We start from the raw sequence: 14,091 nt of genomic DNA, 5'->3' as shown, positions 1-14,091 counted from the left end.
CATAAAGACAAAAGTTCTCACACATCAAGCAAGCATGCTTGAGCTTCACTTTCCCATATTTGATAAGCTCTATATAGAGTATAAATTAAATCTGTTCATCATATAAAGCAATTGTGTCTTTTTCAGAAGTCTTGGATTAAATTAAACTTTAAAACTTCAAATTGAAGTCAAGATTTGTTGGAATGGACTTTCAATAGAAAGACAGAACCTTCAGGTTTAATTAAAAATATCTTCATTTATTTTTTGAACAGGTGTGAAAAATTTGGAATGACATGAGGGAGAGTAAATGAGAAATTTCATTTTTGGGTGAAATGTTGTTTAACCAAAACAATTCATACCTGGTCAAACTTCTTCTGTTTCTTCTCCAGGTTTGAGACGATCTGTCTCTGGTGGTCCAGGTCCACCATAAGGTCATCAAGCTCCTGTTGCAGCCTGTTCTTGGTTTTCTCCAGCTTGTCGTAAGCGATGGCCTTTTCCTCCAGTTTCTGACTGGTCCCCTCCATGTCCTTCTGCAGTTTCCTCTTGACCTCTTCCAGGCCTTCAAGAGCTCCCACATCATCCTCCAGCTTTTTCTTGGTCTCCACCAGCTATCCAAGAAAGGAGGATTACAGAGGAGTGCTTTTACTTTCAAATGTTTTAGTAAATAGTACATCTGATTTCCTTTCTGAACAGAAGTCTGAAAACTTCTGCAGGATTTTTAAGCTCAAATTTAAGACCTGCACAAATAAATTTAATACCATATGAGCAGGGTAGGGCAATATCTAGAATACCATATTAAACCGTAAAATTACTGTAAAAAGCATAATTTACAGTTCAAATACAAGTTTTCAGAAAAACAAAAAATATTTTACAAATGATAAACTTTACATTTCAGCCTTTAAACCATTTTTAAGAAAATGGATGAGTCAAAAGTATTAATTATTATATTAATTTAAACAATTATTATGAATAAATTGTTATATAAATTAAAGCTGCAGTCCGTAACTTTTTTTGGTTAAAAATGATCCAAAATCAATATTTGAGCAAGTACATAACCAGCCAGTGTTCAAAACTATCGCCTTACTTTAGCCTGATTCACCACTGTTGGCTTATAATAATGTTTTCTAATTTGAGTGGTACAGGTAGATTTTTGCAGGAAATTCGAGCATGCTGCTGTGTCATTATGTCACGTCTGTAAACATAATGAAGTTTTCCTGGCTAGTAGGCGATCACATGTGAGGATCCCTTCAGGTGGCGGATCATTTATAGCCTTTTCAGCTAGAATAATTAAAATGTCAAAAAATAATTTTGATGGCGGATTGTAATCCAGAAAGGATTGTGTTTATGAAACAAATCTCACGTTTTAAATGTGCTTCTGATTACAGATTACACAAGACATCGTGATGTCTATCGGCCCAACCCTACCCCATATCTTGACGTGCACTAGTTTAACCTATGTTAACTTACTAGACTTCATCACGTAATGTATGTGTGCACTCTGTAGGTGTGTTTTGCTTGCTTTTCGCGATATACTCGTGTCTGCAGGGTAAAAACATGGGTGGATTTTTGCATTTGTCTGAACTCTGATCAAAACAACAGTTTTATTGAAATTGCACATTAATTCTCTGCCAGCAGGTGGTGCGTTTGGTGGAAATATAACTTTCTCCAGTAACGCTGAACACAAAGCAGAGCAGCACCGGACTTTGAACAAGCAGCGCTCATGTTTCATAGCCTTTTGAAGTTAAATCGTCACATTCAGCCATATCGCAATTCTGGTCTTTCCGTCCCCAAATTTAAGACCTCTTGAAATCATAATGAAGTACAATTTAAGACTTTAAGACCCCGCAGAAACCCTGGAAAATTACACTTTTACATAACCTACTTTTGGTCCTCAAATATGACAGGCTTTTGTGAGGCTCTAGCCAACATGTCACTGGTAGAGTAAAACACATCATTATTGAATGTCAACTGATGTGCAAGATGTTGATATAAACTGACTTGCTGTCTTCCCTAATAAAAAACATGGAGTGATTGCACATACCTGGGATTGTAGTGTTGCCAGTTGTTTCTCCATGTTCCTTCGCGCCTCCTCTTCCTCCTCCTGCTGCTCCAGAAGGCTGCTCTTCTCCTCCTCCAGTTGACGGATACGGCTGCTCAGGTTCAGCTTCTGACGTGTCTCCTCTTGAAGCAGCTCCTATATCCACAATATTAATCAATCATATCACACACACCATTTCTGTAAAAAGTCTATCTATTGTTTTTATTAATTATCTATTGTTTTATTATTCTATGTCACTGCTTTATCCACTCTTGCAGGGCTTCCAGTTTGCAGAGACGCATTACCTGAGTGTCCTGAAGCTGACTCTCTAGGCTGGAGGCGTCTTTGGCCAGCTTAATTCCCTTCTTCTCCGCATCTTCCAATAGAGCAGAAACATTGTCCAGTTCCGTCTGGAACAAATGACAAATAAATAAATAAATTTGCAGTGGAGCGATATTTCTCAAGTACCCTCGATTCTGATCCATTTAAGGTTGCTTTCACACTTAGTTTGACAGCCTGGTCCGAACTGAATAATTACAATTAATTTTAATAATTGCAAATTTAATGATTGCAGGTCTCATATGAAATTCTGTATAGCAAATAAATGTTTTAAAAACAAATGATTAAAATTGGGCTTTAAAAAAAGCTTCAGGTTTGCTGTGATTGTTTGTAGGGGTACACAATGCTGCGATTATATACAAATACGACTATTAAAATCATATAAAAAAAATGTTTATTATATATAATAATTTAATAGTACACGCTAATATTTATTTATTGCAATTTGTAATTTTATTTAATAATAATTACAATTAATTACAATAATTAATGATTGCAATTTGATCAAGCCATAATCGTGATTTGTTTTATCTTGATTAATTGTGCAGCCACACTTTCAGTCTACAAAAACCAATGAAACAACAGTCATCTGTAGTGTGTGAGGGAGGAGGGAGTGTAACAGTATTTCATGGAACTGTGTGTATCAGAAATGATTCTGATATGAAGCGTAACAGAACTCACTTGTAGTTTGTGTGACACAGTCTGACAGCACTGACCTGTAGTTTGTGGGAACGGTCTGAAAGCTCTCCTTTAACCTTCTCTCCCTCGCTGAAGCGGGCCATGAACTCCTGCAGCTGAGCCTCAAGTTTCTTTCTCTTGTGCTCAGATTCAGACTTGGCTTGCTGCAAGCTCTTCACCTCATTGGTCATCTCCTTATTATCACTCTCCAGAGTCTGTTTGTTTTTCTCCAGATTTGACTTCACCTAATGTTGACAGACAGACAGTGTGAGAGAGAGCCAGATTTTGCCTGAACTGTATCAACAGGAGACCATACCATATTCAATCACTGAACGAGGAAATGAATTCCAAACACATCATTCTGACAGCAGACTGGCAGCGTTCCAGTCGAGACATTAGAACTGAAATCCCTCACTACAGTAATGAATCATTTACTGTTCATCTCTGTGGCTTACTCTCTTGGCCTGCTCCAGCTGCTCAGAGATCTCCTCCAGAGCTGTGCCGTGCCTCTGTCTCATCTCCTGGATCTGAGACTCATGGTTTTTCATCTCGTCATCGATGGCCTTCTTCAGCTCTGCCACCTCCTGCTCTCGTTTGGTCCTTTGTGAGCGAAAGACACATTATTATAAGGAGAAAGGGTCAAATTTCAATTAGCTTAATCTGGCTTAAAAGGATCTCCTCTTACATTACCAAAAGACAAATTTTCAATAGTCAACCGTAGAAAAATGTTGGCACCAAGGTTTTAGCATAGTTTTGATATTTCTTCTTTTTTTCCCACATAAAAGCACAAATTCTGTCCTCATTTACTCCACACTTTCCAAACCTGTATAAGTTTCTTTCTTCTGCTGAGCACAAAATAATATATTTTGAAGAATGTTTGTAACCAAGTTGACTGTAGCCATTGATTTCCATAGTATGGAAAAACAAAATACTATGGAAGTCAAAGGCTACCGTCAACTGTTTGGTTAACAACATTCTTTAAAAGGTTTGAAACAAGTGAAGGGTAAGTAAATGACAGAATTTTCATTTTTGGGTGAATTATGCCTTTAAAAATTAGTTCCATTTAGTGGTCATGATAAATTTAGTTCCTGATGCAGACTCTTGTACCTCAACTCCTGCTGGGCGGCAGTGGTGTCCAGGGTGTCTTCCAGCTCAGTCTTCAGAGCCTCCAGTTCCTCACTTAGATCTCTCTTGAGTTTCTCAGCTTTGTTTCTGGCTGCTTTCTCAGACTCCAGATCCTCCTGGAGCTCAGCTAGCTGGGCCTGCAGCTCCCGCACTTGCTTCAGAGCGTTGTTCTTCTGAGCGACCTCCTCATCACCTCTGTGGAACAACAAACATAAGCAAAGATTATTAACAAAACTATGCATGCTAAATTAAAGGAGTTATATTCTATACTGTGTTTAAAAAAATATTTCTAATCCTGATTAAATAGTCCTGAAATGAACATGAATACTTTTAGTTTTATAATATGTCAAAAGATTTCTAAGGTAACACTTAATTTCAAGGTGTCCTTGTTACACGTTACATGTACTTACTATTATAATAACAATTAACTATGCATAATTACATGCAAGTAACCGAAAGCCAAACCCTAATCCTAACCCATATAGTTGGTACATGTAGTTAAACAATATTACTCCGTACTTAAATATATAATTACACTGTAACAAAGACACCTTAAAATAATGTGTAAACGATTTCTATTTCAAATAATCACTTTTAAATTGTAATTATATTTCAAAACATTTTCACTGTATTTTTGCCTTGGTAAACATGACAGATTTAAAATAAAATACAGACTGGATGCCCCTGTTATTTACATAACATGGGCAAGCATGTTTTTGTGTGTGTTAATGATGAGATGTTGCAACAGCAATGTGATACCAATTTACTAAATTATTTCAGGACTGCACAAGGTTAACAAACACAAAGGTCAAGTATAAAAACTTACTCCATGATTAATATTCCAATTTATATGATGTCAACATAACTCGGCCTACCATAAAGTTATTGTTTTGACATGGTCAGCTAGACGACAGCCAAACTATTTTGTTATTCCGTGCTCCTCAATGAACAGATCTTCACCTGGCCAGTACAGCCTGTAGTTCCTCTTCTTTCTTGGCAAGCTGGATCTTGAGTTCCTCAATCTGGGCCTGCAGCTCAGCTATCTGGTCCTGTAGGTCTGTGGTCTCACCATCCAGCTTTCTTTTGGCTTTCTCAAGCTCCTGCCTAGTTTTCTCCTCTTTCTTCAGACGCTCTGAGGGTCAAACACGCACACATAAACATGTAAGACTCACTGCTTTACATTCACTTAAATAAAATAACCCACATTCAATCCAGTCCTCACCTTCCAGGTCAACCATCATCATTTCTTGCTTGTTTTTGACTTTGCCAAGGTTCTTGGCCTTCTCTTCTTCCTCAGCCAACTGGGAGGTCATCTCACTGACACGGTCCTCCAGGAGTTTTTTCTCCTGGGGGATAGAGAGGAAAGGAAGAGTTCAGTTTGCTCCTGCAAAGTTCTTCTAAGAGCATTCTTACAACAAAGGCCCCTGAGGGTTGCATTTTGATTAGGTGGTTTGACATCTGCACTGACCTTTAGGAATTTGGAGTTCTGGTCCTCCAACAGCAGAATATCTTCCTCCATCTTTTTTATCTTGGCTTCAGCAGTCACCTTCTCCAGCTGAAGCTTCTGTCGGGCAGCCTCTTCTTCATCTAGTTGCTCCTCTAGGTCCTGAAGTCACACACACACACACACAAACGCACACACACACGCACTCTTGTGGTTTCTGTACAGCAACAGTGTAGGACTTTGTGAGCCTTGCTGAATTCATTATTCCAACCCAGAATTTTTAGATGAAGATTTACCATCTCAGAGCTGAGAGGCGTATTTTAAGTTTACAGCAGATCAAGGATTTTTCACGAAGAGGTAATTTTTTTAAGGAAACAATTTTATTTCCCCAGTGATGTTCTCACCTGTATGTGTGACTTCATTTTCTTCTTCTCATTCTGCAAAGATTGGTTCCTCTCCTCTTCCTCCTCCACACGGGACTCCAGGTCATGGAGAATCTCCTCCAGCTCTTGTTTTTTAGCCACCAGGCGAGCCCTCATCTCTTCAGCTTCAGCAAACAATTCTGTCTCAGCCTGCAGTTGCTCGGCCAAGATGTTCTTCTCCTCCAAGATCTGAAAGAAACAAACCAGATCTATTCTCGGTTTCTACAACATTTTTAGCACTCATTTTGGTTGACAGGGTCACTATGATTTTGTAACACTGCAGAAGATCCACTACATTGGATAAAGCCACAAGAGACCACATTACAGTGATTTTGGAAAGCAACATTATTCAGGCCATAAACATATATCAGATATGTAACAGTGTCTTTAAATGTGGCTCATTCCATCGGTTATTAGGTCAAAAACATAACACTGAAGTAACACTGTGTATTTTCAGGAGACAGAGGGAGCAGGTGAGTGTGTGCTAACCTGCTGGTGTTTCCGCTCCATTTCCACCAGTTCGTTCTCTACTTTCACCTGCCTCTCCTTCACTTTAATAAGCTCCTCATCCTTGGCCTGCATTTCTTCCTCTTGACGGGTCACCTGGAGGAGGGGTTTCACCTGCAGACACACATGCAATGCACGTCCTAAATAAAGACTATCTGCAACAATACTGCAAATGTGTTTTTAAAAGTTTCAATTTCTCTTGCAAACACATAGATTTATTTTAGACAAGTATACAAAACCTGTTCAAATCATTAAAACGGTTATGAAAACTGTCTCTTTCAAAAAACAAGACCAACCTTGGTGAAGAGTCTCCACCACTGCCAGTGGCGTAGTTTCAGGTAGGCGGCACAGTTTCTCTGCAGGACTTTCAAAGCGCTTAGCTGCTGCTGTTTCTTAGCAAAGGCTCTGAGAAACACAACCGCAAAACAGCAGCAGTTCACTGTCAAGGTCTCATAAGAATACATTTTATTTCTACACTATAAACAGTAAGAGCTGCCCTTTTAGACCAGATTTAGATCAGCCATCTGCATTTGGACTCACTTGCGAGCCAGATATCCTCGACAGACTGACTGAAAGTAGATGATGATATCTGTTATTTTCAGGTCTCTCTCCTCCTCCAGGTGTGCCAAAACTCCAGTGCGGAAGAAGATCTTACTCTGCCCAATCCGGAAGAGGTTTGCATCAAGCTCCAAGGCTCGAATCTACAGATCAGATTGTTAGATGATACTTAGTATTTAGCAGATGCTGGTTTATCAATAAATGGACATCAGTAAAAACATCTATGAAAAGACAGAATGAACAAAATAATTACTTCATTAAAGTGCACGTTTAATTTGACATTTCTTTATATCAATTAAAAATTGATAATTAAATTATATAAACAAATTTCATTATGATAAAGCTCTTTGGAAAGATGCATTATTGAGCTATAAGGTCTGATTCAGAAATGAAGCTTATTTTTGAAAGTGACATTTGGATATACTCATTTTAATTATCAAAAGAAAACAACTTAAATTTAGTGCAAATCTATCTGAAATGATAAAAATGTTTAAAACAATTACATTACCATTGGTATGTTTGGGTCAGTAAGACTTTATGCCCCCCAAGAATGCTTTTATTTGATAGAAAAAATACCGTAAAAGCAGTAATATTGTGAAACATTACGACATTTTTACAATTCTTTTCTATTTTTATATACCTTAAAATGTCATTTATTCCAGGTTTTCTTTTCAGCGTCACATGAGTCTAATGGGTAATTTGGTTGTGTAAGAATTTTTTTTGTATAATTGTAAGCAATGCTGAAAACAGTTGTTGCTTAAGATATTTGTGGAAATGGTGATACATTTTTTTCAGGATTTTTGTTGAATGGAGTTTAAAAGAACTGTTAACTTTATTTGAAATAAAGAAATTGTTACAAAAATTTTTTTACACTTTTGACCAAATGACTGCATTCTTCATTAATAAAAGCAAACTTTTGAACAGTAGTGTTTGTTTTTATGGAATATTTTATAATGCACTGGTATTTTAAATATTATGATTGATCAACCTCATTTGTTGGTCATCTTAAGACATCTCACCATTCTCTCACAAGCCTGCTTGCCGTCCATAAAACCTTTGGGGATTGCATTAGGGGTGAGGATCTCGTATCTGAGAGGAAAACCGATATGAGAGTTTTATCACTGATAAAATACAATAATATTAATGCTACAGCATCTTAAAACATATGGTGCTTCTCTACTCTTTAATGAGATTTCTGAAACACACCTCTGTCTGAACTCCTGGAAGACAATACGGTTAGGGAATCCCTGCCTGCAGATCCGGATCCCTTCTAGAACTCCATTACACCTCAGCTGATCTAGAACCAGATGAGGCTCCAGTTTACCAGCCTAGAAGAATGACAATAATAAAGGTGCATGAGCACATTAAAGAAACTCTAGTCAAATCATTTTTATTTCATTTCATTCAGTTTTATTAAACTGAAGGACATATTTACTTACAACTGAAGGGACAAAATGTCACTTACTCTTTTCTCATGATTGGGGATGATACAGCGGACGAAGTTGGGGTTGGTGTTTCTGAGTGTGGCCATGAGTTTTGTGAGGGACTCTTTATAGAGCTGACCCACAGTGCGGAACATGCCCTTCTTGGTCTTATATGTAGCCCCGAATGCAGTCTCATTCATACCTGCCACCTGGTCCAAACCAACAATACGGTCCACTACCATGAAGAGTGAGAAAAAAAGAAAGATACCAACGGGTTAGCTTGATCTTCAAATTATTTACAGATGGAAAAAAAAGTGACAGCACAGCTAAATCATGTGAAGATGGAAATCTACAACTAAAGCTTCAACAACACCAAGCAGAAGGTCAAAATACGCTGTGTATTTTTGCATTCTTACAAAAACCATTTAATAAAAAAAAAAAAAAAAAAAAAAAAAAAACCTGTTCTTTGATTCCTTCAGGCCTTTATTCGTCATATCCCCCCCCCCACCCAAAAAAAAAAAAAAAAAACTGAAAATAACTGAGAAAGTAGTACAGTGTATTTTGACTCAATGCCACAAGTTTAGACAGCCAATTCAAGAGCCAATGGCCCCTACTACGCCAGCAGGTGCAGGTCCAGTGCTAGGCAAATGGAGACATGAGACAGATGAAGAGTGCCAAGGATAAGACTACATCTATAAACAAGCACAAGCTGCAAAAGAAAGTAAATGGAAAGGTGAACCTCAAAACCTGTCAAGATCATGTCCAGGACATATTTCACCCCAATACCTTGCAGTTCATTAAGTCAGATGTTAATTCAGCAACTGCTCTCATGGTTTCATCAGACAGATTTAAATCAGTAATGCCTAACTCCTCTTGAACTGTAAAAGTCACCTGCTTGTGAATCAGACTACACTTATTACACTGCATAAATCTTTGCATGCAGCCCATATTTAAAACTAATTAAATCTGATTTATTTTGGTGTGGCGAATTTTAATGGCAGTGTGTATTTAGCAGTGCAGTGATCATTGCTTTAAGTTTATAAAAAAAAAAGTACATTCTATTTATAAAAACAGAAAGTAAAAAATATATTTTGCTTAAATTAAATCTTCATTTTAAGATGTTTCCACCAAGTACATTTTCCACTCCAATTCTTGTTACAGAATACAAAAAAGTGCATTGTAAAGTATTGATACATTGTGTACGTATTTGTTGCAGTATGTTGATTTCAATAAAACAATTTTTTTTTTTTACTCTACAGAAATGAGATTCTAACAAACAAATTCAAAATAAAGCATTTGGATACATTACAGCAATTCAAATTGAGGGAAAATGTTGCGGTTGTTTGTTTTTTTTTCTTTTGAGTGAAATATGACCCAGACATGTAAATCAAGTTTTCTCTCTGAGTAATGTTACCAAAGATGTCTCCTTTCAGCAACTGAATAAATCAATGTGAATGAATTTGCTAAGGAATAAATTAGACCCCAATCAGAAAAAAAAAGTATATTAACCAATTTGAGTCTGATAACAGTGTCATACAGCAAAACAAGTCAAACTTCAATCACTCAAAACAAGTCATCAAAAACTACATATTCATTTTGATTCATTGTGCAGCTACATTTATAATTCTAGGTCTTGCAGCATTCCTGTAAACGTCATTCTTAAGAACCGCTTCCAAGTAACGTTCTGTTCATAACGGGGCTCCTGACATGACTTCCGTAACCTCCAAGGAGAAATTACTGAGCTGTCAGCGTTGACTGGCACAGGGCTGAGCGAGTCCTTTGGATTCCAGTGAAACAAGACGTGTATTGTTCCATGCTCCTTGTTGGAGACACTACAGAATTCCTCCACCCCTCCATCTCCCTCACACGGCCTATCAAATCGCCGTCTGACACTTAAAACAAACAAGTTGTCTGACCGCCAGAAGCAAGGGCATAAGCACCGTACCACACACACTGCTCTGACTGCTGAAAACTAAGCTGTGTTTGAGGGAATCTCGTGAAAACCAGGTCAGGTCATATTTCACTGTGGAATCTAAATTTAACAAGGAAATAATATTTTGCATTAAGTCCATTTTAGGACAATTAAGCAAATTTTCACCCAAAACTGTTATTATCATAATGCGTCCAGACAATTGTTTTTACTCATTATTACTGTTGAAGATTCTTATTACTGTAATATAGTCATTTTTTAATAATAACTTGTGATTTCCTGTAATGAAAATTAATTTGCTTGTAGATAAGTATTAAAAAAACATTTTATTTAAAAAAAAAAAACTACATTTATGACAGACAGACAGATAAACACTTATTTTCTACAAGCAAAGCATATTTCTATTTGACTTGGGGGTGAAATATGACCAAGTTTTCAGAATCACCTATTCTTGTCAAAATGTCTTGACAGAAAAATTCTATAGGTGTGGACTTAATAATGATTTGACACTTTTAGTAATAAATTACAGGGAAAATATTTAGCAAGTGTGTGAATCAAAATTGCTGAAAGGCACTCAAAGAACAAGCAAGGGCCCTAATCCTTATAGCCAGCGCACCCATAGAGTCACCCAGAGACACTTTCAAATGTTTCTTATGCAGTGTCAGTACTCTGTATTATGTCACTATGCACATGCATTCATTTGTCATGCAATCTTCATTCATGGCCAGTTTGGGCTTCCTAATGAATCAGCCAAGTCACGCTTCCTTCCAGATGGATCCAGCTAACTCTAAAGTTAGCCAGCTAGAGGGACCAGGGCCCAGGTCTACAAGCCATGGGAGTGTTTGAAAGTACACAATGTGCTGGTAAGCAGAGACCTACAGCATCGTATACCTTCACCTGGCGATTCATGGAGACTAGAGACATCATAAAAAGACGCTCTTTGGATATTCTGAATCTCTATGGTCGAGAGACAGAGAAAGGGGGATAAACAAGAAAAAAAGCAAAATAAAAAAAAAGTAGTAGTAGAACACAGCTAGCACATAAAAGACATAAATGGTAGTAAACACACTGGTTAGTGCTGTGCAACACAAGTGAGAATAAGCAAAAGTCTTTCCATTTGCACTAGTTTCTAATGTTTTTGGATATGTGTACTTTCAATTGAACATTTTAAGACCCTGCTGATCGATCTTAGCACACACATTCTATTTGGTATTTACTTTTGAGTAATTATTTTACAACAGTATTAATAATTTTATATAAAAGTGTATTATGTTATTCATAATACACAATTACTTTAGCTGGAAATACAATCAATGCTGAAATGAGACAATATAATGACACATCCCACTCTGGATTTTTGCATCATTTCATATTTACTCACTGCTTTGATCTGTAATTAATGTAAAGCAGCCCTGATTACAACTACAATGCAAATAAATATGTTGTGGTATCAACAGTATTGCAAAAGTGTCTTGTTGGATGCATTTTTATTCACACACACACCACCCAGCCCAAAGTTTGACTCTTTGTAACTTAATAGTTCCCCCCACCAAGTTAAAATATTTGCATCAAGCCACTGAAATGCATGACAAGCTCGTTTTACAAGACAGACAAGACGTGAAACTGAAGATTGAAAACAACAGTCTCTTTCTTCACAGAGTGGGAGGGTAGAACCATAAAAACGATCTGTTTAATGTTTCATGTGTCAGGGAATCCGGAAGGCACTCGAGAAGGAAACAGCTTACCATCCTTCCACAGTTCAGCCACAAACTTATCCGTGGACTGGTGCAGGAGTGTGGCCACGTTGTCATTTAGAGGGTCCATGTTTTTCATCAACCACTCATCTGCCTTATAGTCAACCTGCAAAATGAGAGAATTAAACAGTACGATAACAACCTCAAGATGGGAAGAATGGAATTAAGTCAGGATTGGTTCAATCTGGATCGTTTAATTTAAGAGGTGCTGCAGTTCAGCGGTAGTTGGCTGTTCGCATAGTGTTATGTAACTACTGAAAGTGGTAAAGTATAACTCATTGCACTATTATTCTTTACATAAACAACAGGAAACAAAGCAAACTCTAATTTTCTGGCTTGTAACCCAAACATAGCTCAAAGGGAGAGAAATATCAAAAGTTCCTCATTTCATGCAGTGTCAAGTTTCTATTGCAAACAGCTCACTGATCTGAAACAGATGTGTCCTATGGTTAGCACATACCACAGCTGGATGCTGCTACCCTTGAAAGACAGCAACGCAACATTTCACTGCAAGTCAGTATGACCTGACTAAATCCAATTACATAAGGTTAGGTTACGATGCATTCCTTGTTTCTTTGAAACACTAACAAAAGGCCTTCATTACAAAAACCATCACAGGACTAAAGTACAAGAAGTGAAGCCAACAGCTATGTGTAGTTTCATTCATATGAATGCAGACGTACCCTGCCAGCATAGTGAATGATGCAGAAATCGGCTTTGTCTTTCAGCTGCCGTGGTTTCTGGAACTTAGCATGAGTGCCTTGCTCTTGCACCAGTTTGTCCACAAAGGTTTTATCAGTGGCTTTTGGAAACCAGCACTCCTCATCCAACAGAGCTAACACACCAGGAGGATTTGCCTAGGAATGGTACCATGAGACCGATCAAAACAACTTCTAGAAAAGCCAACAGAAAGCACTGAAAATATTCTTTGCTTCCACAGTAACTTCAAATCACATGACATTTTGCAAATATTTGGAGTAGAAAATAATTCTAGGAACCCAGAACAAAAATTCAAGGGTGGTGAGCGCTCACCGGTCTCTCGATGAGGTCAATGCAGGGCTGCAGGTCGAGGCCAAAGTCAATGAAGCTCCATTCGATGCCTTCACGCTGGTACTCCTCCTGCTCCAGGATGAACATGGTGTGGTTGAACAGCTGCTGAAGCTTCTCGTTGGTGTAGTTGATGCAGAGCTGCTCAAAAGAATTCAGCTGCCAAGAGATGGGGAGAGCTTTGGGTCTTTGTCCATAGCATTTGTAGTCCCAGAACATGCATAATAGATTCTTTAACCAACATCAGTATCTTCAATATCAATATCACTTAACTAAATACTGCAGCTATGAGTGGGTATGCAATTACGCTATTTACTGTAAACCTTGTAATTTCATCCTAACTATACCATAATTATATTACTCAATTTAGCAGATTCATCCTATCCAAAGCAAGACAGCAAGGACATCCTCCAGCAAAACCCGAAGGAAGAAACCTTCTTAAGGTTTCAAGTTTAAGTTTACGCAATTGTTTTTGAATTCCATTTTCCCATTAATTTTTCTGGACTCTGTTTTAATGGTATAATTACATTTTAGTAAATCACAAAAACATGTCCAAAATTCGGTTTTCTTCTTTAGATTCCGATTTAATGGTTGAATTAAGTGTTATTTGAATTGTAAAACTTTAACAATTCAATAATTTATTACAACAACGGATACAATTTTGTTTTAAATAATAAAGCCTAGAAAATATTTTAAAATCCTGTGTTGTCCGTTTTATTTTTCTGGATTAATGATTTAATACAAATTTCAGCATCAAAAATGCTGGTAATCAAAGAAATATTAACAATTCAATTAATCTATAAAAACGCAAATCAAATTAAAATCCAACAATTCCTTTTATTTTTG

At 37.3% G+C, this 14,091-nt stretch overlaps 1 protein-coding gene across 3 annotated transcripts in view; it reads right to left on the bottom strand.

Annotated features, from left to right (window-relative positions):
- The window catches only part of LOC306878930 (myosin-10-like), a 67,663-nt gene that overhangs the window by 13,217 nt on the left and 40,355 nt on the right, over positions 1–14,091 (bottom strand). For all 3 annotated transcript variants that reach the window (XM_079431545.1, XM_079431547.1, XM_079431546.1), the window contains 19 exons: positions 13,231–13,404; positions 12,882–13,055; positions 12,190–12,304; positions 8,556–8,749; positions 8,297–8,418; positions 8,110–8,179; positions 7,073–7,233; positions 6,829–6,937; positions 6,515–6,646; positions 6,008–6,214; positions 5,628–5,765; positions 5,382–5,505; positions 5,120–5,291; positions 4,142–4,354; positions 3,490–3,634; positions 3,073–3,279; positions 2,323–2,427; positions 2,021–2,173; positions 339–587 (listed from right to left, as the gene is read on the bottom strand). In XM_079431545.1, the coding sequence (XP_079287671.1) occupies positions 339–587; positions 2,021–2,173; positions 2,323–2,427; positions 3,073–3,279; positions 3,490–3,634; positions 4,142–4,354; positions 5,120–5,291; positions 5,382–5,505; positions 5,628–5,765; positions 6,008–6,214; positions 6,515–6,646; positions 6,829–6,937; positions 7,073–7,233; positions 8,110–8,179; positions 8,297–8,418; positions 8,556–8,749; positions 12,190–12,304; positions 12,882–13,055; positions 13,231–13,404 (2,964 nt within the window). The remainder of the gene's footprint in view (positions 1–338; positions 588–2,020; positions 2,174–2,322; positions 2,428–3,072; positions 3,280–3,489; positions 3,635–4,141; positions 4,355–5,119; positions 5,292–5,381; positions 5,506–5,627; positions 5,766–6,007; positions 6,215–6,514; positions 6,647–6,828; positions 6,938–7,072; positions 7,234–8,109; positions 8,180–8,296; positions 8,419–8,555; positions 8,750–12,189; positions 12,305–12,881; positions 13,056–13,230; positions 13,405–14,091) is intronic.

This window comes from Barbus barbus, assembly GCF_936440315.1.
Source record: "Barbus barbus genome assembly, chromosome: 13".
NCBI classification, from domain to species: domain Eukaryota; kingdom Metazoa; phylum Chordata; class Actinopteri; order Cypriniformes; family Cyprinidae; genus Barbus; species Barbus barbus.
Note: the sequence above shows the minus strand (reverse complement) of the source record. Positions and strands in the feature narration are given on the sequence as shown.